General features: G+C 44.9%; 1 protein-coding gene and 1 long non-coding RNA gene across 2 annotated transcripts in view; one reads left to right on the top strand and one right to left on the bottom strand.

Moving 5' to 3' along the window:
* PIK3R4 (phosphoinositide-3-kinase regulatory subunit 4) overlaps positions 1–11,065 on the bottom strand; it is a 39,809-nt gene extending 28,744 nt beyond the window's left edge. The window contains exons 1-6 of the mRNA XM_075921929.1: positions 10,907–11,065; positions 8,789–9,566; positions 7,316–7,449; positions 6,598–7,180; positions 5,221–5,355; positions 3,931–4,152 (exon numbers count right to left, since the gene is read on the bottom strand). Of these exons, the coding sequence (XP_075778044.1) occupies positions 3,931–4,152; positions 5,221–5,355; positions 6,598–7,180; positions 7,316–7,449; positions 8,789–9,518 (1,804 nt within the window). The 5' untranslated portion in view covers positions 9,519–9,566; positions 10,907–11,065. The remainder of the gene's footprint in view (positions 1–3,930; positions 4,153–5,220; positions 5,356–6,597; positions 7,181–7,315; positions 7,450–8,788; positions 9,567–10,906) is intronic.
* A 31-nt stretch (positions 11,066–11,096) lies between these two features.
* LOC106731588 (uncharacterized) overlaps positions 11,097–21,486 on the top strand; it is a 29,149-nt gene continuing 18,759 nt past the window's right edge. Inside the window, exons 1-3 of the long non-coding RNA XR_012901920.1 lie at positions 11,097–11,195; positions 15,185–15,250; positions 17,147–17,328. This is a non-coding gene — a long non-coding RNA (uncharacterized LOC106731588). The remainder of the gene's footprint in view (positions 11,196–15,184; positions 15,251–17,146; positions 17,329–21,486) is intronic.

The following is a 21,486-nucleotide window of genomic DNA, read 5'->3' as shown; positions in this document are numbered from 1 at the left end:
ACACCCAGAAGGTATGGCTGCATCCCTGCCCATCTTAGCTAATAGCCACTGACATATGTTTATGAAGGGGCAGATCCAATTCTTTTGTGAAAGCTGTTATAGTTTTGGCCTTCAAAACATCCCTAAACAAAGAGTTCCAAAGATTGAATGGGCATTATGTGAAGAAAAACTGTATTTTGTTTTAAACCTCGAAGATATCATGTAAGTGTAAAGTATGATTTTTCTGTAAAAACTTTGAGGTGTATAAATCTGAGACCTGAGAAAATGTTGAAAATTTCATTTCAGTAATCAAATGGATAAACCTTTATTCCCCAGAACTTTAGCATTCCCCAATAAGAAACTTACTAAAAGCCACAAACAGCTGATTAACAGGTCAACAGAGGAGGACAGTAGCATATACTGGCCAGAAATTGAGAGAGAAACCATTCTGCCAAGTATTGTGCATACATGTGGACATATATACAGGACATTAAGTAGCACAGCTTTTTTTAAACTAGAAGTAAAGTAGTAGCAAGAAAAGTAGTGCTTTTTTATTTTGCCATTTGTTTTCTAATACATAACAGGAAGAGTAGTTTCTTCTACTCTTGTCACTTAATAGCCAAACGGCATTCATCTCATTTCATTTAAAGAATTGTTTTCTATGGGAAACAAACTTTGAGCAGATGTCAATTCTTATATTATACAATATACATTTGAAGAAGCTTTCCCTGACAACAGGTTATCCTATAACTTTTACTACATGTTTGTGTTTCTGGGGAGGAAGGGATGGGGAGTTAGACCATTTCTTGGGGTATCTGGTATTGTCCTGTGTTGACAGCATGCTAACCTAGATGCAATAGTGGTCTGGTCCAGTATGACAATGAAAATAGAGCATTATAAAGGCAGTCATTTTGCAATCTGAATTACAGAACTCCCTACCAAAAATAGTTTTATATCAAATTTCTACAGAGTACAGAAGACATCTTTAGAATTAAATGAAATCACAGTAAAACTCCGATGGTCCGGCATCTGATGGTCCGGTACTCCTGATGGTCCGGCACCATCAGGAACCCGGAAGTGCTCCGGGCAGCCGGACCATTGGAGCTGCTCTGCCCCCAGCTTTCCCGATTCAGCCGCTGCTAAAACTGACCAGCGGCTGAATCGGGGAAGCCAGGGGCAGAGCAGCTGGGGTGCTACCAGGTTGGTCCCGTAGCGCTGCCCCTCGGGGCTGCAGGACCAATCTGGCAGCACCCAAGCTGTCCCCGATTCAGCCGCTGCTGAAGCTGACCAGCGGCTGACTCCAGGAAGCCCGAGGCAGAGCTGCTCTGCCCCGGCTTCCCGGAATTAGCCCCTGATCAGTTTCAGCAGCAGCTGACTTGGGTACACCTGGGACAGAGCAGCTGGGGTGCTGCTGGGTTGGTCCCCACAGTGCCTAGGTGCGGCGCTGCGGGGACCAACCCCGCAGCGCCCCAGCTGCTCTGCCCCAGGCGTCCTGATTCAGCCGCTGCTGATTCTGATGAGCAGCAGCTGAATCAGAGATGCCTGGGGCAGAGCCGGACTATGGAAAGGGGGGGCTATGAGGGGCCTGGGGCGGCATCCCCCCCACCCCACCCCACACCCGTCATAGCCCCCCCTTCCGATAGTCTGGCATATCTGATAATTCGGCACCCCCTGGGTCCTAAAGGTGCCGGATTATCGGAAGTTTACTGTAATGTATTTATTTAAAAACTAATTGCAAAATGTAAGAAATCAAGAGGCTAATGGTTACATAAGGGAAGTGTTATTTAACCAGAAACTGAAAAAAGCGAGACTCCTGTAACTTTCATATCACTTTCAGTCTAGGGACGTTAAATATCGGTTAATTGAATAGTCAAGTAACCTCATGAATTCTTATTGGTTAGTCGACTATTCTATAGACCCTGAGGGTAGGGCTGGCAGCTGGTGCGCTCTGGCCTCACTCCCAAGAAGTCCCCTGCCACTCCATGTGGCTGCTTCTGTATCAGAGGCAGCAGCATGAGGTGGCAGGTGGGAGTTGGTCCACAAGGGGAGCCAGTTTAAAAAACAGCTCTTCTCACAGACCAGCTATCTGTTGCCCTGTGCTGCTGCCTCTGATTAAGAGGCAGCAGTACCTACTGGGGGGGGGGTCTGAGATTTCAGGCCTGGTGCAAGCTGGAACTGAGCTGAGCTGCCTGCCCGCCTAGCTCCTAATACACTTTAAATGCAGAGCTGCAGTGGGAGTAGGTCCGAGACCCACTGCAAGCCAGGACTGAGCCAGGCTGCTGGCCAACCTGCTAAATATTTACTGGCAAGGGGGGAGGGGGGGGGCGGGGAATGCTTGTAGTCTATAGCATTAACCTATAAGCTTTTGCTTATCAGTTAATTGACTACACTATTACATCCCTATTTTCACCTTTTTTATTCTAAAGTACCTTATCACCCATGACAGAGTGCAGAGGTATAAGTAGGGAACCAAAAAGCAAGGTTTCAGCTCTATCTTCTCTTCACTCTTCCCTTGCACATGTACTCTGAGGAAGAATTAAAAGAAGAACAGAAGGAATGTCTGTGGCTATGCAGTTTTCCACAACTGGACTCAGATGACTGCTTGAACTTTATGTTGGTGAGGCCACTTCCAGATCTTACTTCTACTGACTCACCAGAATAAGACTATTAATTAAACCTTTGTAGCATGTTTGCAAAATAGGATGGGGAAAATCATGATTTTAAAAATTAAGATCAGTATAAATGTAAAAAATAATATGAGTGTTTGTTTATGCTTTCCTAGTTATTTTACTTTCTTCCCCTGTTATAGTCAAACTGCTGAAGTAAAGGTTTTTGTATTGGTTTCATTGATATTGTTAGGTTTGCCATTGACTTTTGCCGCTAGTGCATGTACATGATGGGAACATGGTGATGTCTGCAAATATAAAATGAGCTATTGACGTATGTATTTTGTGTTTGTTACTGTGAGAACACCACAAAGTCAATGTTGGTAGATTTACAGTGGTCAGAAAAGAGCATAATAAGTGTAAAACTTCATAACTAAAAAAAGCTTCCATGCAAAAATCTGAAATTGTACTAACAAAAGGCAATAGCAAAACTCACAATAACTTCAATTATGCAAAATCAGGGCCACACTGAACTTCAAAAAAACAAAAAACAAGAAAGCTGAAATGCTTCATACTTCCAGCTACACTACTCCATCAGCATTTGCAGTTGAAAGCCAATTGAACTTGTGCCCCTAAAATTACTTAAGCTTCTAAACCCTACCTAGGCACCTAATTTTCAGTTCATATTTTTGAACATTTTGACCTATATGTTTAACAAAATTAGCTCTGACTATGTTCATATATGGAAAGACTAACTTTTAATTGTTAACAAGGAAACAATTTTGTTTTGAAATGAGATTTTATGCCACTAAGAAAAGTTTAATTAAAATACAATTGCAGACTTCTAGTGCTACAAACATTTGTGCACATGAATAATCCTCCTGAAGTGAATAGGATTATTTCCGCAAAATTCTGTAGTTGCTTAACCTAATTTGGGGGAAGGAGGGAACTAACAGTTTTGCATAATTTAAATAAGATATTACACTACTGGCTTTTTAAAAAACAAACAAAAAACAGCATCTACATTTAAGTTCATTATAAACTTTAATCTAAAGTTGCACCTGCACATATTTTCAAATTAGTTTTTACAAAACTTCAACCTCACCTAAATCATTTTTTTTAAATCAAGTGATTTAAAAGATCTTGACTGATATCACTCCATCCTGCTACCAAGAAAAAATGCCATGCATAAGAATTAAATTGCTGGCCTCCGTGTCTGAGAGTTAATAAAATCTACAGGAGTAGCCCTCTTCTATGACTGTAACAATCTCTAAGAACCTGCAGCAGTTTATTCAATTAATTGATTACATCTAAGCATGTTTCAGCCAACAAGCCAAGTACCTACCAACTATGCTGTCAAAGAAAGCTCCCCGAAGATGCCAGTCATTCTTATCATTCAGGAAGGTGATCATATGAGATAGGAGGACATCATTGGCTTTTTGACGTCCAAAGAACACACAGAGACGTGTTATTCCATTTTCCATTAGCGTCTGTTTCACAATATTTTCTGGGTCACTCAACAGAGTAACAACTTTTTGCTGGACCATTTCATGCAAAGCCTGAAGCTCTGCAAGAAACACACAACAGAAAATTCAGTCAACATAAAACAAACCATGTGCATTTGTCGGTCACCATTAAATTAATTAAAATACTGTGCTATTCTGAAGTACTGCTCACTCATTACGATAGAAACACAATAGACTGACTAGCATACTGAAGCCATGCTTACAAATGGATTTATACTCAGGCTCTGAAATGACAGGACTGAGGAAGCCATAGAATAATATTTCACCAATATGGATAAAAACATACTCCGAACAATCTATTCTGTGCTTCCATTGAGATGACCCACTTACCACATTTATGAAGTAAGGATATGGGAACCATCAAAATGAGTCAGAGTAGGTCTACTTAAGGAAGAAAAACCTGTGGCTGGCTTATGCCCACCAACTCCAGCTTGCATGGTTTGGGCTGTTTCAGGGTTGTTTCACTGCTGTGTAGCTTTCTGAACTGAAGCTGAAGCCTAGGCTTTAGTACCATGAGGGGTAGGAGGTTCTCAGATTTTATGCTCCAGCCTACAGCCTGAAGTCTACTCAGCAATCAAAGAGCCCCAGGAGCCTGAATCAACTCGGACATTCCCGCCATGGGTCTTTCTTTGCTGTGTTGCCATGCCCTTACAGATAACAGTTCAACAGTGAACACAAAATGCTTTGTAGAAACAGAGTAACTGAAAGTTCACTTGCTTGTCAGTAGCTTGAGATTTCCTAACCTGATGGCAGAGTTGAGATTGCATATTTTTAATGATCTAGACAGACTCCCTCTATTAGAAATATAGAAATGAACAGTATTAAAACAAAATTAAAGATTTCCAGTTTTATTAACTAAGGGAGCAATTATCCCCAAGCTGCTAAGTGTACTCTAAAATGGCGAGTCATTGCCAAGTCATGTGCTTGAGAACTTCTAGTCTACTGCTTAAATAAAAGTGTAATTTTACCAAGAATTTCTCAACAATTAATGCAACTTGTTAATAAAGGGACAGCCTCCAAGTAGTAATGAGCACAACTTAAATCAACAGAAGATATAACCATTCACTCCAGGCTTTACTCATAAGCAACCATACTTTAAGTTACATTACCCGTGTCGTAATTTTCACTGGGATGTGACACTTCATCCATTTCTTCACTGGTAGGCTCATTTTCCATGTTCAGATTTTTCAGCTGTACTAATTCCAGAAATCTCAGAGCTGTTTCTGCTAATAGTGCTATGTTTTCTGTAATGATAAACATTGACATCCTTTTTTACCTCCCCCCCAATTTTAAACTATGTTAATCTGGTGCTTGAAGGTGATAAGAATGATTCACTGACAAGAACCAGGCACTGTGGCCAAATGCTGTACTACATGCGGTATCAACCAATGTTCTCTCTCAGCTGTTCCATCCATGTGCAGAATAAACCTTATGTGCACTGAAGCATGTATAAATGTGCACCACCAAGAGAAACACAAACTTAGCTATGGGCGCTGTGCTAATCAGCTGGGAGGCATACGAATCTCTCCTGAGGGGCTGCACAAGTGCACAGCTTATTGGGAACATTATTGTCAACCCAATATGACCTGCTACATTTCTGCACTTGTAGCTCCAGTCAAAATGCCAGGTGAATCAAACTGTGTGATACTTTACTGAGGTAAACAAATGGAGAATTTAAAATGAAACCAGGTTCACTGATAGCATAAGTGGAACTATTTTTACAGAAGCAAAAGGCTATTGGATTAGCTCAACAGGTCACCTGACCTCAGGCTAATGATTAATAACCTGACTGAAATAAATGCCATTTAATTCTAATTAACCAAGAGGAAAGTGTTATTCTAGATGCTGCATCACAAATTTATCCAGGGATATGAATGCCTATGGTTACCTTAGGGTAAAACACAAAACTTGTAGAATATCACCTTTAAAAGAGACTAGCAGATTGTCAATAATCTGTGAAATCACCTTAAAAACAAAAACTACAAAGTTTGTGTGTGGCTGGAAAAGAGTAACAGTCCCTTCTCATCCCCCCAGATACAGCATTACTGTTAGAGTAAGTACTGGTGACTCCCTTTGCTACCATTTCTGCCTTTCTGGGGCAAGAGGGGGAGACCTGCTGCTACTTCTAGTGCTTCCAAAGATCCTTCCCTAGTTGCCAATCTGGAATGGGACAGCCTTCACTCTTCTGTCACAAGGAGCCCTGTGCTGTACCATTCCTAGACCCTCAATCCAATCCTGGCAAAGGAATACTAACATAATCAATATGCAACATTCTACAAGCTGCTTTATTTTAAAACATTAGTTCAGTTATACTTGCAAAAACTGTTTAGAGGACTAGCTTCTACCAAGAAGAGTTATTTTGTCTAAAGAAGTGAGCACTACTGACAAACTTTTATACTTAAAAGCATGAAAGTCCCACTAAAATAAATGGAAGTTTCATTTATGAAGGATGACAGCATGCGAGAAAAGGTATGTTTCCCTCTTACCCGCATATGCCAGTCTGACAATAGTGGCTTCATCTTGTGCTAGATGTGCTATGCCTGGCAAAATGTACTCTGGGTAAATGTTGATATCATTGCGTGGCACTTCCTTGACAAGAGCAAGAACTTTAGTCAGTGTCCTCACAGCTTCTGCCCTCACCCTGGGCACAGAATCATTGCTGAAATGTAATAGGTAAGGCATAATACGATCCAGCAGAATCTCCACACTTAACCTTGGTGCTAAATGTAGAATCAATTCCAAAGCAGCCAGTTTTGAATCACAGTATTTGAGAGTCTGTAAACAGGATGTTATCACAGAAACTAGAACAACCAGGCCATTCTCTTTTGTCTCTCCCTCTGCTTTCTCTGTTCTATCGTGTCCACAGAGATTGTGAATAATGTTATCCAGATCTTTACGTATGACAAGTACACGCTCATCTGCCGATAGAAATGTTTCCTTGGCAAACTGTGCCATGTAAGGCTGGAGAAAGGTGTAAAATATTTCAGGAAATGCATTGTTACGTTGTTGTTTTAAATATTCGTCTGCTCCTAAACGTTTATCTGGCTCACGATGGATCATCTGAGTGACCTGCAGGAGACATGGGGGGAGGGAGAGCAGGAGAAAAAATTATAAGGTTAAGAAATGAATAACTTATCACCCAAGTAAGTAATGAAAACCGAATGTCAAACAAATATGATGGTGCTACAGAATGCAGTTATTTACCAGTTCTCTGATACTGCGATCTTCAATTTTGTTCAAGACTTGGTCAGGGGAGAAAAGTCCATTTCTATAGGCCAAAAGCTGAGATAAGTCAAACAATGGTACACCTTCTGTGAAAAGCTCTGCTATCACACAGCCTGGAAAACAAAGTATGTCCTCTGAGCATTATAAAACAGGTACTCCTCCTTCAGTGTCCATACAAAACCAAAAGTTTTACACAACTCAACTGAATACAAAAATGTAAAGGGATAAAATATTGTGTTCAAAGAGATACTTTGAGCTAACAGTCTTTGTATCAAGAAAAACTCACAATGGCTTTCAACCCCGATCCTGACATTTCAGGGAGTATAAAATCTAAGAAGTATATTTTATATATGTCAACAGAGTAAGGCAGTGTTTCCCAAAGTGGTCCGTGGAGCCACTCTGAGAAAGCTGCTACCAGGTTGCTCTGGTTTGTTTACTTACTGGCTCCGCAGCCATGGAGCCTCGCAGCACCTATTAGCTGCAGTTGGCCATTTGCAGCCAAGGGGAGCTGGCGGCTGCTTCCTGTGGCTCCCCTTGGTTGTGAACTGCAGCCAATGGGAGTCACGAGTCTCTGTGGCTGTGGAGCCAGTAAGTAAACAAACCAAAGTGACCTGGTAGCAGCTCTCTCAGAGTGGAACCGTGGACCACTTTGAGAAACACTAGTCTAAGGCCTGATCTACACTACAGCAAAAGGTCAAATTATGATATGTCGACTCCAGATACGTAATTAACATAACTGGAGTTGCGTATCTTAAATCATGTTTCCATGTCATACACGCAGTGGGAGGTCGACAGGAGCAAATGCTCCAGTTGGCTTTCCTTACTCCCCATGAGGGGCAGGAGCACTGGTGCTAACAGAGATGCCCTCAGAGTTTGATTTAGCGGGTCTAGTAAAGACAGCTGCAGCGTAGACATGCCCTAAGGGTGGTAGCTTTAGGTAACATAAGGCATTTTTCAGTGGGCAGGTGCTTTAAGCAAAACCAAAAAAGGAAACCACATCACGGTCATATGGCAGAGTAACTAACTGACCAAGAAGGCAAAATAACTAGCCCTCCTCAGGAAGTGACTGAAGGACCCCTGCTTCTGTGGTGAAGCTCAATGATGGTGTTTGTTAACTACTGCCATGTCTATCCTGCAGTTAGACACGAGTGACTTGCCCATGCCACCTGATTTGGGCTCACCAGATTCAGGCTAGTGACTTGAAGTATAGATGTCCAGGTTTGAGCTGGGGCCAGGCTCTAGGATTTATATTGTACAAAAATATACAGATTTTGTACAGTAATTATCCTGTGAATAGTAGACTCTGGGATCAACACAAAAAAGTTGGGGGTAGGGGTTTTGTTTCCCCCCAATCCTCCTAAATTCTTTAAGCTTACTATTAAAAAAAAAGACTCTATCCAGTTGATGCAAAACTATAAAATCATGTGGCTCTGGGATGATCACTCCAAATACCTGCAGAAAAGATGTCCATTGCACGTTTCAATTCTCCTCTGGTTCGCTGATTGCTGTTTGCTAAGTCTACCAGTGGTGTTGAAGGATCTTTCATATTCTCCAACTCAGTAGAAAACATACTACCATCAACAAAGCGTTCAGGGGCAATATAACAAGTCCTTCTTCGTGATGTGTCAAAGAAATAATTGAAGTCAGCAGGATTATCCTCTGGAAGATAAGTTGGTTTAAAACTAGCAAAGTCAGTTAGAAGAACCCAGTTCCAGCTGGTCACCATAATGTTTTCAGTTTTGATGTCCCCATGACGGACTCCAGATTTGTGTGCTTGGTCCACAGCAGTCAAGATCTGGAAGGCTATCCACCTCTTTTCAATATTATTTAGGAATGGCCTAGTACTGATTCGGTCATAAAGGTTGTCTCGCACATACTGTCTGAAGAGCATGGCTGCTTTTTCAGACAAAGTGGCCTTCTGAAAGGGAAGACAATTCTGTGCAGAGTATAGCCTTATCTTTAACTCTTCCAGCTCTTGCTTGTAGCTAGTTAATGGTAAAGTTGGATCCTGAATTGCAAACACCTTCACAACCACTAGGCCTTCTCTGTGTTTGGCCCGAGCAACTTTAAAAAAACGAGTACTCCCCAGGCTTTTGTCATATTCAAAGTCATGGATATCTGAGAAATAGCTGTCAACAGACAGGATTTGAGACGGGGCAATGCCAGCCAGCTGGTTCCCCATGATGGCTCGGTACCTCTTACTGCAGGGATCTGTATTTCACAACTGCATCTGGAAGACAATTCAAAAACTCTCTTATATTTCTATTGCATCTTTCAGCTCAAAGTATCCATATATCATTTACAAAAAAAGTATACATTTGCAAATGACACGAATGCAGCCATTTCTGCTCTGGGGTCACATGTGGCAACTACTTAAAAGTGCCTACTGGCACTATGCAAGAATCTAGGATTGAAAGCTGTTCCTTGCTTTTTTAATAGTAATAATAATCCATATGCCTATAGACTGAACCCTTGTAGTCCAGCACTCTTTGGCCTAGCAATATTTATGGTCTGACATGATTTTAGTTAGCTGGATGTCCGCTTTTCATGGGTGTAGCCAAGATACCCACAGTCCCATAAAGTTTGTTTACAGCCACCAGTCCTCTCAGTGTTCTGTGCTGTTATTTACCTCTAATTTACCCCTAAATGTCTTCTAAGAGCCCAGGAAGCAGTGGAAGTATTGGTGATGCCGCTGGACAATATTGACATACCATGGTTCAGCAAATTCTTTGCTTCAGCATTAGTTAGATCCCCAGGGTGTCAGACTAGAGAAGTTCAATCTGTGGTACTGTACTTGTTTAAAACAATTTTTTTGCACGTCCCATGATTTCTGAGCAACACTTAATACAGTTTCCCCTTCATTGCTCCCTTTGAAAAACTGAGGATGCTGCCTTTCCTTGTGTAATGCAATCACAGTTTGAAAGCTATGCAAGACCAAGTTCTGGTCTGGCATAAGCAAATGTGTCTCTCACTGAAATCAAAAGCCCTTTATTCTGGGAATAAACTTGGCCCTGGCTCTCCAGGGACAGTACCAGCAACTGCACTGATGTGTCTGGAAAGCCCTAGGGTCTCAAGCGATCAGCATTCCTACCCACATCCTACAGCTATTTCTTCAATCAGTGAATTAGAGATTAATCTTCAAAACAAAGTCTCAGCCTTAGGGACTCTTGCCACAAACCAGGCACAAAGAATGAGGAGATGAAAAAGGGGGTAGGGCACTGGACTATCCATGGCTAATCCTGCCTGAACACGCAGGGCTGGGGCATGTGCCCGACTAGAGACAGCGTAGCATTCCCTACTCGATCCGACTTCCAGAGTCCCCTCCTGCCCTCACAGCAGCTGTAACAACCTGCCCTCCTGCCCCATACCCCACCCAACGCTCACATGATCCTCCCCTCTGGCAGCACCCCCCATCTCAGCCAGCGCCTCCCTGCCCGCCTTCTCGCAGCATCCCCCCCCCCAGCTCCCGCCTGCCCAGCTCCCCCCCCCCCGCCCCACTTACCGCCCGCTTCCTGCGCCCCCCCCCCCCAGCTATAACTGAGGCAGGAACCCGCGAAAGCACCAACTCACCCGGGGGCCACCCCGCGCCGGGCCTGAGGGGACGCGGGAGCCCCCGGCTGCGGGGTGGAGGGAGCCGGGGCCGGGCGCCTCTGGGGAACCTCTGCGCTACGGGAAACCGGCAACCATGACACGGGAGCGGGCGGGGCGGCGCTGCTCTGAGCTCACATCCGGCGGGGGGGGCAGTAGGCTCTGTTATGGGGGGGCGGTGCTCAGCCCCCAGGGCTCTCGCTAGGTTCCCCCACCCCCACCCCAGCCAGAGCGCCGCTCGCGCGCAGCCTGTGGCACGCGGATGGGACTGGTGAACAAGGCGGGAATCCCCCCCCCCCAGCTCTCCAGCAAGAGGCGCGGGGGGGTTACAAGAGGTAGCGGGGGTGGAGAGAGGCTGTGACACCCCCCGCGCTGCCCCCCCCTTCCCGGTGTTTTGGCAGCTCTCCTGCCCGGCGCGGTGGCGCTGACAGCCCGAGCCGCCCCGCTTCCATTGCAAAGAGCGTCCGGCCCGCAGCGCGGCGTAGGCAAGCGGGGGACAGTGACTCCTGAACGCTCCTCAGTCCAGACGCCAGAATTCTCATCCGTTTTACTTGCAGGGCGTTCCCTTCACTTCGCGGGTAGGAGGCTGTTCGGCCACTGGCCGTGTCGTGCCTGATTTCGGGTGGGCTCAGCCAGAGCTGCCCGAGCAGAAAAAGAGCTTGCCGTGGACATAGCCAGTGTGTAGCTCTCTGTGAGACAGAAACTCTATAAAAATCCATTAAAAACAACGAATAGTCTAGCAGCACCTTAGAGTAACCAAAAAAACCCCTCTATAGTCAGTCATAAAGAGCTTGGCCTGCTAGTCGCAATTCTGTCACCAGCCATGTACATACAATAAGCCTATGATCAGGATTTGTAATTTTTGAACATGGGGTTGCAAGTGTAGATGAATGGAGACAGGGATCGTAACACACGCTTAAAAGTCTTTGTCCCATCTTCTCCTAGGCTATGTCTAGACTGCAAGCCTCTTTCCAACGAGGCTCTTTCGAAAGATACTTTCGAAAGAGCGTCTTTCGAAAGAGAGCGTCTAGACTGCAGGCGGAACTTTCGAAAGAGCAAGCCGCTTTTTCGAAAGAAAGCACCTAGTGAGTCTGGATGTTCTCTTTCGAAGAAGCCGTATTTACATTCAAGAACGCCTTCTTTCGAAAGAAGCACTTTCGAAAGAAGGCGTTCTTCCTCATGAAATGAGGTTTACCGCCGTCGAAAGAAAAGCAGCGTTCTTTCGATTTAATTTCGAAAGAACGCGGCTGCAGTCTAGACGCAGGGGAAGTTTTTTCGGAAAAAGGCTACTTTTCCCGAAAAAACTCCTGAGTCTGGACACAGCCCTAGAGGGAGAGGATGGAGCAGAGAGACTAACACACCTAACAACGCTGTGAGGGCTGTAACACTAACAATATCTTTCCCCAGTAAGAGAGGATAAAGAGACTAACAGCAAAATTTCCCTTTTCCCTAGAGAGAAGGGATTATGTAGCACTTCTTTGCTCCTTTATCTTCCTCAGTCTCCCTCTTGCTTCTGCCGGTTGTTGCACAGAGAGCAACAGTGACTAGTCTCTGCATCTCTATTGATACGTAAGGACTGGTCAACATGTTTTGAATGCAAAGCTTTTTTCAGCATAAAGGAGTATTTTGTTTTCTTTTTCAAAATAGAAATATTTTGGGAAAGCAGGTCAATATTTTGAAATATTTGTTTTTCTCAAAAATTATTTTCAAAACGTTTCCCAGTATTGTTTTCAAGATTAATTTTGAAACATCAAAATGTTTTTAATTTGTCACATTATAACTTGTTAGTCACATGTTGTGATGTGACTATTTTGTTTCCTTGATTGCATGAGTATATCATAACTACATGGTCAGCAGATAATAGAGTTGTTTGATCTGTGTCTTCCAGCAGGCAAGTGGATTACTCAGCCTTCTTTGTGAAGGAGACAACTATCAACAAGGCCAGGCTATATGATGAGTCTTACCTGTTAATGGTTACAAGTGTGCTTCTCTCTCTCTCCTTCCCAAAAAATCTTTGTAGGAACAGGTACCTTTCCTGTAGGAAACTGCCACTTGTTTTTAACTCCTCTACTTACAATTTACCAGGAAGGGCTGAAGCAATAAGGTGCAATGCAGCACATTCTCATCTCCTGCAGGTGGTGCTGAAGTTACTGGGATCAGGATGAGGTGTTAGGCATTAAGGGATGCTGAGGATATCTAGCATGGGTGCATTAGTTGTCTTCTTGGACAACCAAATGGGGAAGTAGCTGGCCCATTTCCTTCTCCCTGTGCCCTGATTTAGATGTTTGTGAAGAAATTATCTAGCATAGGTCTGTGCTTGAGTCCTGATCACTTCCCAGTAGGTTTGTTCATTATTCCTCTCTGAGGTTTAGAGGAGAATTTGTTTTCATACATTTGGGATATAAGAAAAAATCTCTTCTGGTGGCTTTTGTGGGGGATTGTCTTGTGACTTGTTTTTAATGTAAAAAATCTCCTGTATTTTTAAAACTCGGAAATGGGATGAATTCCTTCCTTTATACTTTTCTTCTTTCATGGCCTGAGCTCCTCTTGATGAATTTTCTGTGTTTGAAATGGAGACAGCTGAATTGGGATATTAGTATTCAGGGAATGATGATGGACATAAGCCTGCCTGGAAAATCTTCAGTATTTGTTCCTTCCATGCCCACTAAAACATTTTAACATAACTGATAATGGTGATGATGATACTTATTGCTTATTGTTAAGAAGTTAGAGGGTGGCAAATCCAGTTCTTTAGTAATCTTCTTTGTTTTAAAACAAAGCAAAGTGTCAAATGGTGTGAACATACAATAGATATAGTTAAATAATGTTAAGTGTCATAGACATCGTTCTTTAACCAGAACGACCTTCATTTCTTCATTTTAATGTCACTAACAGAAGAATAGCTACCAGGATTTTGTTTGCCCCATTGTGTAGTCTTTTTAAAAAGAGAGAGAGAGGAGAAATGTTTAATGCTTGTTTAGAAAACCTCGATTGGTTTATTTCCATATAACTAACATATTTAATTGACCCACTAGCAGAGAAGTTACTGGCATTTGAGGACAAAGGTACTTGTCAATTAAATCATATGCATGAAGCCTATTTGAAGATGCAAATGTGTACATGTAGGATATCAGAAGAATACAAGGTTGATAGAACACTGAAATCACCATGGACATTATTGAATAATCTTTTAATATTTAATATCCCTAGATTCTTTTCCCAGACAAAGTAAATTTTAATAGTCTGAAAGAAATAGCCTTTTTGTAGTTGAGGAACTCTGCTCTGATACTGACTTTTTGTCTGGCCTTGGCAAGTCATTTCTCCTCTCAACCTCAGTTCCCCAGCTGTGAAATGGTTAATGATATTCCCCTGGTGCCTTCTGTTTGCCAGAAGCTGGGAATGGATGACAGGGAGTGGATACTTGTTCTATTCATTCCCTCTGAAGCACCTGACATTGACCACTTTCAGAAGACACTATACTGAGCTAGATGGACCTTTGGTGTGACCTAGTATGGCTGCTCTTTTTCATCCTTGAACAGCTCTGATGCAGCCTGCATAGTCTGACACCTAAATTGTCAACGTAACAACTAAAGTTGAACACTGGGCTATGTCTATACTGTAGCCTTCTTGTGGAAAAGCTTACGCAAATGAAGCACAGCGTGGAATACCGCCATGCTTCTTTTGTATAAGTAATGAGCAGCTGTTTTGCGCAAAAGCCTCTTGCACAAAAATGGCTGCTCATTACTGATGCAAATGAAGCACAATGATATAAATGAAGAGCAGCGATATTCCACACCGCGCTTCATTTGCATATGCTTTTCCACAGGAAGGCTACAGTATAGACGTAGCCTGACAGAAGACACTATAGGATATAAATATGGGGGAACCCCTGAGAGTTGCAGCTTTGCCATGCAATTAATTCTAGGACTATGTTTTTCTGATAAATGTTTCTTTGATGCGTACCAATGGCACAATTCTTTGTTCTTTGGAAATACCATGACAAGGCAGGAAAAGCTCTGAAGTCAGAATGTCTCCTCGCTGGGAACTGTGCTTTCCTTTGCTTCGCTGTTTAGAAGAAAGATATGTAGTTCAGTCTCTCAAGCTTTCCCAGTTTGCTAGAAATTCATTTAGACTTATTCCTCTTTCTCATTTAACTCCAGTGATCAAGATTCTGGATTTCTGAATAGTAGATCTAAATTCTGTCCCCACTGAGATTTATATTGTCTCATCATTGATTATGAACCTCTTTTTCTGTTCTAGCCGAACAAGAGACTCAGGCCATGTCTAGACTACAAACTTTTGTTCGTATTCCTGTGTTGGTCAGAGGTATGCAGTGGTGGGATATGTGATGCTCTTATTTTAAGACTCTCTTTAGTCTCCAAGATTAAGCTGTATTTCAAATGCATGCATGCACATTCCAGCCTATCATCTCTTCACTAGAGATCATGAGAAGAGATCTTTATGCAGGTGACTGGCAGACAGACTCCAAAGAGCTGACTTAAGCAGAACATTTTATGGTTGAATTGTTTTATACAATATAATTATTTAGACTTCCAGTCTAAACGCTAGGCACATAAACAAAACAGTTCTCTTAAAGGATGCATCATTTAATCTGCAAGTGAATATCACAGGATAGTAACAAACATTTTGGCTGAGGTTTTACCTACAAAAACAGCATTTCTGTGCTAAATTCTCAGAGGGAGAGGGAGTCGGTGGTAACCTGAAACTTAGTTTAAAAAGACAGGCTGTCTTTGAAAGGCCATGCTTTGAAGTAGAGCAGGAGTGAGGAGCCTTTTTGAGGTCAGGGGCCACTGACCCACAGAAAAATCAGTTGTGGGATACACACAAAAACCCCTCACTGATGTGGCACCTGACTGAGAAGGAGAAAGACACTCCCCACATTCTCCTTGCACATCAGAGCCTGGAGGACCCAGGCTAGTAAATTTTGTGTGCTCCATCCCCATGGTGGGGCAGTGGGTGGGGGGAAGGGCTGACGCACCAGTACAGGCTCCCTAATGCAGGACGGGCCCTGAGCCTCAGGGGCTGGATCCAGGCTCCCTGGGCCTGAGGTTCCCCACCCGTGAAGTACAGTCATATACAGGCAGTCCCCGAGTTACACGGATCCGACTTATGTCGGATCCGCAGTTACGAACGGGGCCCTCTCCCTGGTCTCCAGCAGACCAGGGAGAGGAAGCAGAGCGGCGGAGCACGCGGGCAGCGGACAGCCAAGACGCATCTGGGCTGTCCGCTGCCCGCGTGTTCCGCCGCTTTGCTCTGCTTTGCTCCCCGTCCCCCTGGTCTGCAGACCAGAAGGACGGGGAGCAAAGCGGCGGAACACGCGGGCAGCAGACAGCCCAGACGCGCCTCTGGGCTGTCTGCTGCCCGCGTGTTCCGCCGCTTTGCTCCCCGTCCTTCTGGTCTGCAGACCAGGAGGACGGGGAGCAAAGCAGAGCAAAGCCGCGGAGCCCGAGGGCAGCAGGACAGCCACGGCGCATCTGTGCTGTCCCGCTGCCCCCGTGCTCCGCGGCTTTGCTCCAGACGCCTGTGGTACAGCAGCTGGGGCGCTGCTGGTTGGTCCTGTAGCGCCGCTCTGGGCGCTACTGGACCAACCAGGCAGCACCGCAGCTGCTCTGCCCCAGGCGTCCTGATTCAGCCACTGCTGGTCAGTTTCAGCAGCGGCTGAATCAGGACGCCTGGGGCAGAGCAGCTTGGGTGCTGCTGGGTTGGTCCAGTAGCACCGAGGAGCGGCAGCGCTACTGGACCAACCCAGCAGCACCCCAGCTGCTCTGCCCCAGGCATCCCCAAGTCAGCCGCTGCTGAAACTGACCAGTGGCTGACCACAGGAAGCCCCTGCCCCGGGCTTCCTGGAATCAGCCGCTGATCAGTTTCAGCAGCAGCTGACTTGGGGATGCCTGTGGTTCTTAAGTTGAATCTGTATGTAAGTCAGAACTGGCATCCAGATTCAGCCGCTGTTGAAACTGATCAGTTTCAGCAGCGGCTGAATCTGGACGCCAGTTCCGACTTACATACAGATTCAACTTAAGAACAAACCTACAGTCCCTATCTTGTACGTAACCCGGGGACTGCCTGTAGTCAATTTTCTCCATTCATTACAGGGGGAAATGGTCCTTCATTGCCTCTAGGTGGCAGTGATTTTTTTACCACTACTAATCACTACCAGGAACAACATATGTTTATCCATATTGTGTCTTCCTCTTTCAGATGCTCCAGTGGTTGGCAGCCTTACCAGACATCTATATTTGGAAATAATCCATGGCTCAAAGATCCCACATAACATTTAGCCAGTTTTTGGCTAAGCTCCATGCTTGTATGAAGAGATGCAGCAGTAGCATGAAATATACTGCTATGAACAGAGAACGAAACATTCAGTTCTTGTATTCCTGGTGAGTGTTTGGAAATGATTAATTCAACTGCTGGCATCTCCTCAAAATTTGGTGAGAAAAGTTTTTCCACAGGCTCTCTAACTTTCCAAAACATGAATAATTCACCAGTTCTTGTGTTTTGGCTCAATTTCCCTCACGAGGATGAAATGAGTAGCTGTCTCAGTAAGTAATCACTTTGACTGCCAGTACTACTTGTAGGTGGTATACACTGAGGCTTTGTCTACACTGTGAGTTTTTGCAGCAGAAAATATGCAAATGATGGGGCTCATTACCATAAGTCGGTATATCATTAGCATATTTTCTGCTGTTTCTTTTTGTGCAAAAACAAGCAGTGTAGATGCTTCCGTTTTGTGCAAAAACCCCATTTTGCGCAAGATCCTTATGCCTCTCCAGGACAGGCATAAGGATCTTGTGGGGGGGAAAAAGGTTTTTGCACAAAACGGCCAAAGCCACACTGCCTGTTTTTGCGCAAAAACCTCTAGCTCAAAAACGGAATGAAAGGGAGTATGCAAATGAATCGCGGCACGAACTAGGTAGTTCGAACTAGGAAGCCTAGTTCGAACTACCTAGTTCGTGCCGCGTGTAGCCGCGCTGCACGGGGTTCGAACCAGCGGGGATTTAAAAATGGCGGCGCCCCGCTTATGCAAATGAAGCCCGGGAAATTCAAATCCCGGGCTTCATTTGAAATTGCGGTATGCCTACATTACCCCGCTAGTTCGAATTAGCGGGGTAGTGTAGACATACCCTTTGCCACCCCTTGCGCTCCCCAGCCAGAGAGAGAGGAATGCAGCTTTCCTCTCATCCTCTCACTCACTGACAGTGACGGGTAGGGGAACAACAACAAGTAGTGTCCCAAATATAGGAGGCAGAGAAAGCTTCAGCCACTTCTCCTCCCCCCCCCCCCCCCCAGCCGAAATGGCACACTGGAGGTTGAAGACTCGGGACTGGGGCAGTCCTTTGAACCAGTGCAAGTGGGATGCACTCCCAGCCAGCTCCTTTAACCTGCTTGCTGCTTAGCATGGCAGCATGCAGGAGAACCCTGGGTGCCAGGCTGGAATCATGCCCCACCTCTGCCTGCAGTTGAGTGCCCCAGCTGGCCGGCTTCTTCTTGCCGGAACAGCATACCAGGGCACACCAACTTACTCTCACCTCCAATGATAATTCCGTGAATTTTGCCAGCATGCTGATTCTGTAGGAGAGAGAAAGAGATGAATTAGTGACTAATTAGCTTGAGGTGGCCAGTGTCACTAAATGTGCAAGTAAATGTTTTGAGTGTTGGCTGATGGCTGTAAAGCTTGAGCCAAACTAAAGGTAGTCTCTTGGACAGGAGATATATGGGGTTTTTTAGAGATAAGGACAGACTGAAGAAAGGCTACTGAGATAGCAGCAAGGTAGCCAAGTTTAACCGATTTACTGCCTCAAATCCTATGCAGCGAAGAAACAATTTGACATAGTTAGAGCAGCAACATTTGAATACACATTTCAGGCACCATCCTTGCCCCCCCCCCCCACGTAGTTTCGGGGCCCAAATCTGGAATCTTGATTTACCTTATCACAGAAACCAGCCACAACATTTAATTCCAAATCCAGGTCTGAATTTCAAAGCCAACATCACCAACATTTGCGGGTATTTAGATCGGGGAGGACTGAGGCTGGTTCAGGTCCATCTCCAGGATAACTTTTGTCTGCTATTGAATCCCTGGGGGTGTGTCTAGACTACATGCCTCCTTCGACGGAGGCATGTAGATTAGCCAGATCGGAAGAGGGAAATGAAGCCGCGATTAAAATAATCGCGGCTTCATTTAAATTTAAATGGCTGCCCCGATCTGCCGATCAGCTGTTTGTCGGCAGATCGGGGGAGTCTGGACGCGATGCGCCGACAAAGAAGCCTTTCTTCATCGGCACAGGTAAGCCTCGTGAAACCAGGTTTACCTGTGCCGATGAAGAAAGGCTTCTTTGTCGGCGCATCGCGTCCAGACTCCCCCGATCTGCCGACAAACAGCTGATCGGCAGATCGGGGCAGCCATTTAAATTTAAATGAAGCCGCGATTATTTTAATCGCGGCTTCATTTCCCTCTTCCGATCTGGCTAATCTACATGCCTCCGTCGAAGGAGGCATGTAGTCTAGACACACCCTGGGAGACCCAGTGCAGGTGAGAGCTAGTCACCTGGGATGCCTGTTTGCCTGTAGAATGATGATTCTCGACTTGTTCTATTGAAAGAGACTCCTGTGCTTTGATCCTAGTCTCTATAATCTTCTGCCAGTAAACAGGAATTTTTCTGTAAGCCGTAATTTTCATGCAGTTTCACCTCCCACACAGTCCAGTCACCCCACCTGCTTCATCTTGTGCAGTAACTAATAAAAAAGCAGCTGCCATGGCTACTGTAGCTATATAAACTCAGGGGATAACTCTTCAGATTTTAAGGCGTGCCTAGTGCAGGTGATTTAACAACATTTTCTTCATTACAGAGAAACCATAAATTAGAGCAGAAATATACTATACTTCTCTGTGGATTTTAGCTTTGCAAATATGTACTTTGAAAATACTTGTAATGTGAGTAAAACAGCAGAGGCATGAGAGAACTCTGAGTAGAATCCTTGCTATTAAATCTAGTTATAATTAATCTTGTAATGGCAGTGCAAATCAGCATGTGGTTTTATATGTAATAGTACAGTGTTTCTCAACCTTTTTTTATAAAGTACCCCTTTAAAAAAAAAAAAAAAAGTACCCCCAGGACCTACAGTTTTGAGAGACACATTTTTTTTCTACCATTGCAACACATTTGTTTAAACACCTTAGTTGTAGCCAGGCAGGCGATGACATTTTTGGGTGTAAAAAGTACAAAAATAATAAAACGCTGTAAAACTTAAAACAAAAATTCAGTTTTCTCCAAATTTCAGGTGTGTTGACGAACCCCCCAGACTTCTCTCGAGTATCCCTAAAGGTACTCGTACCACTAGTTGAGAAACACTGTAATAGTACATTGGTCAGAGATGGTGCATTTAGAGAACCTTTTTGGTGCCTTCCCAGGCCTTCTCATTCACAATATTTTCACCAGTGTTCAAAGTAAATATCCTTTAGAAAGACAGGTTTGCAATAATGGTATTGATGTTTGCTGTAGCAGAGAAACATCCAGGTCATCCAAAAGATTTTGCAGACTTACTAAAGTGTTAACTCTTTTCAAGACAAGGTTGACTTTATAATCGTTATGGTGTATCTCTCTTGTAGTTCTTTATGCAGGTGAAAAATATATTTTTACTAGAAAATTTACCCGGTGTTGCTCTGGTCCTTAACTCAATTAATTTTTGTTTTTCTGGAAAATAACATGAAAATGTACATGCTTTGTTTAAATCATTGCTCAGGGATTGAGCTGGGGATGAGGGGTTCAGTATGCAAGCTGCCCTGGAGAGAGAGGACAACCCCAGCCTCACCGCAGCGCCTCTCTATGACCACTGCAGTGGGCACAGCCAGGGGGAGGGGTGCACGTGCTCTGGCTGGGACTGGTCCAAGTTCATTTGCTCCCTGCATTTCCCAGCCAGAGTGAGGAATGCAGCAAACTGGGTACTTCCCCTTACTCCCTGGTGAAGGTAACAGGCAGCAATGTTGCTATATGAATCAGGGGAAGGGGACTTCAGCCCCCTCCCATCCTCTTTAAAGGATACCTGCTGGGTGGGAGGTTCGGGGCTGAGGTAGTCCTGGATGGAGAAGGGTGCACCCCTAGCTAGCCCCTTTCACTTGCCTGGTGATTCTGTTTCTTTTCTGAATTGTTTTATTAGAAGCAATTCCATACCAGGCATATTCCATTTTCCTGGCACAACCAAACCCTGACCTTGCTTTAAGTCCGTGGTGCGCCCGCCAAGTGCTCGGGGCTGGCCTGGCCCCGGGCACATGGCGCATGGTGAGCGCCGGCCCCGGGAGCGCCGCGGATTGGCCGCCCGCGCTCTGGGCGCGGGGCGCTTGCAGGGGGCGCCGGCCCTGGCCGTGCGGCGCTTGGGGGGGGGGGGAGAGCGCCGGACGCGCAGCACTTGGTGGGGGGAGCGCCAGCCCCGGGCGCGCGGCGCTTGGTGGGGGGAGCGCCAGCCCCGGGCGCGCGGCGCTTGGCGGGGGGAGCGCCAGTCCCGGGCGCGCAGCACTTGAGGGTGGGGGCGCCGGCCCC

This window comes from Pelodiscus sinensis, chromosome 2 (genome assembly GCF_049634645.1).
Source record: "Pelodiscus sinensis isolate JC-2024 chromosome 2, ASM4963464v1, whole genome shotgun sequence".
In the NCBI taxonomy this organism is placed as follows: Eukaryota; Metazoa; Chordata; order Testudines; family Trionychidae; genus Pelodiscus; species Pelodiscus sinensis.
The sequence above is the reverse complement of the archived record's forward strand: the minus strand, read 5'-3'. Positions and strand labels throughout refer to the sequence as shown.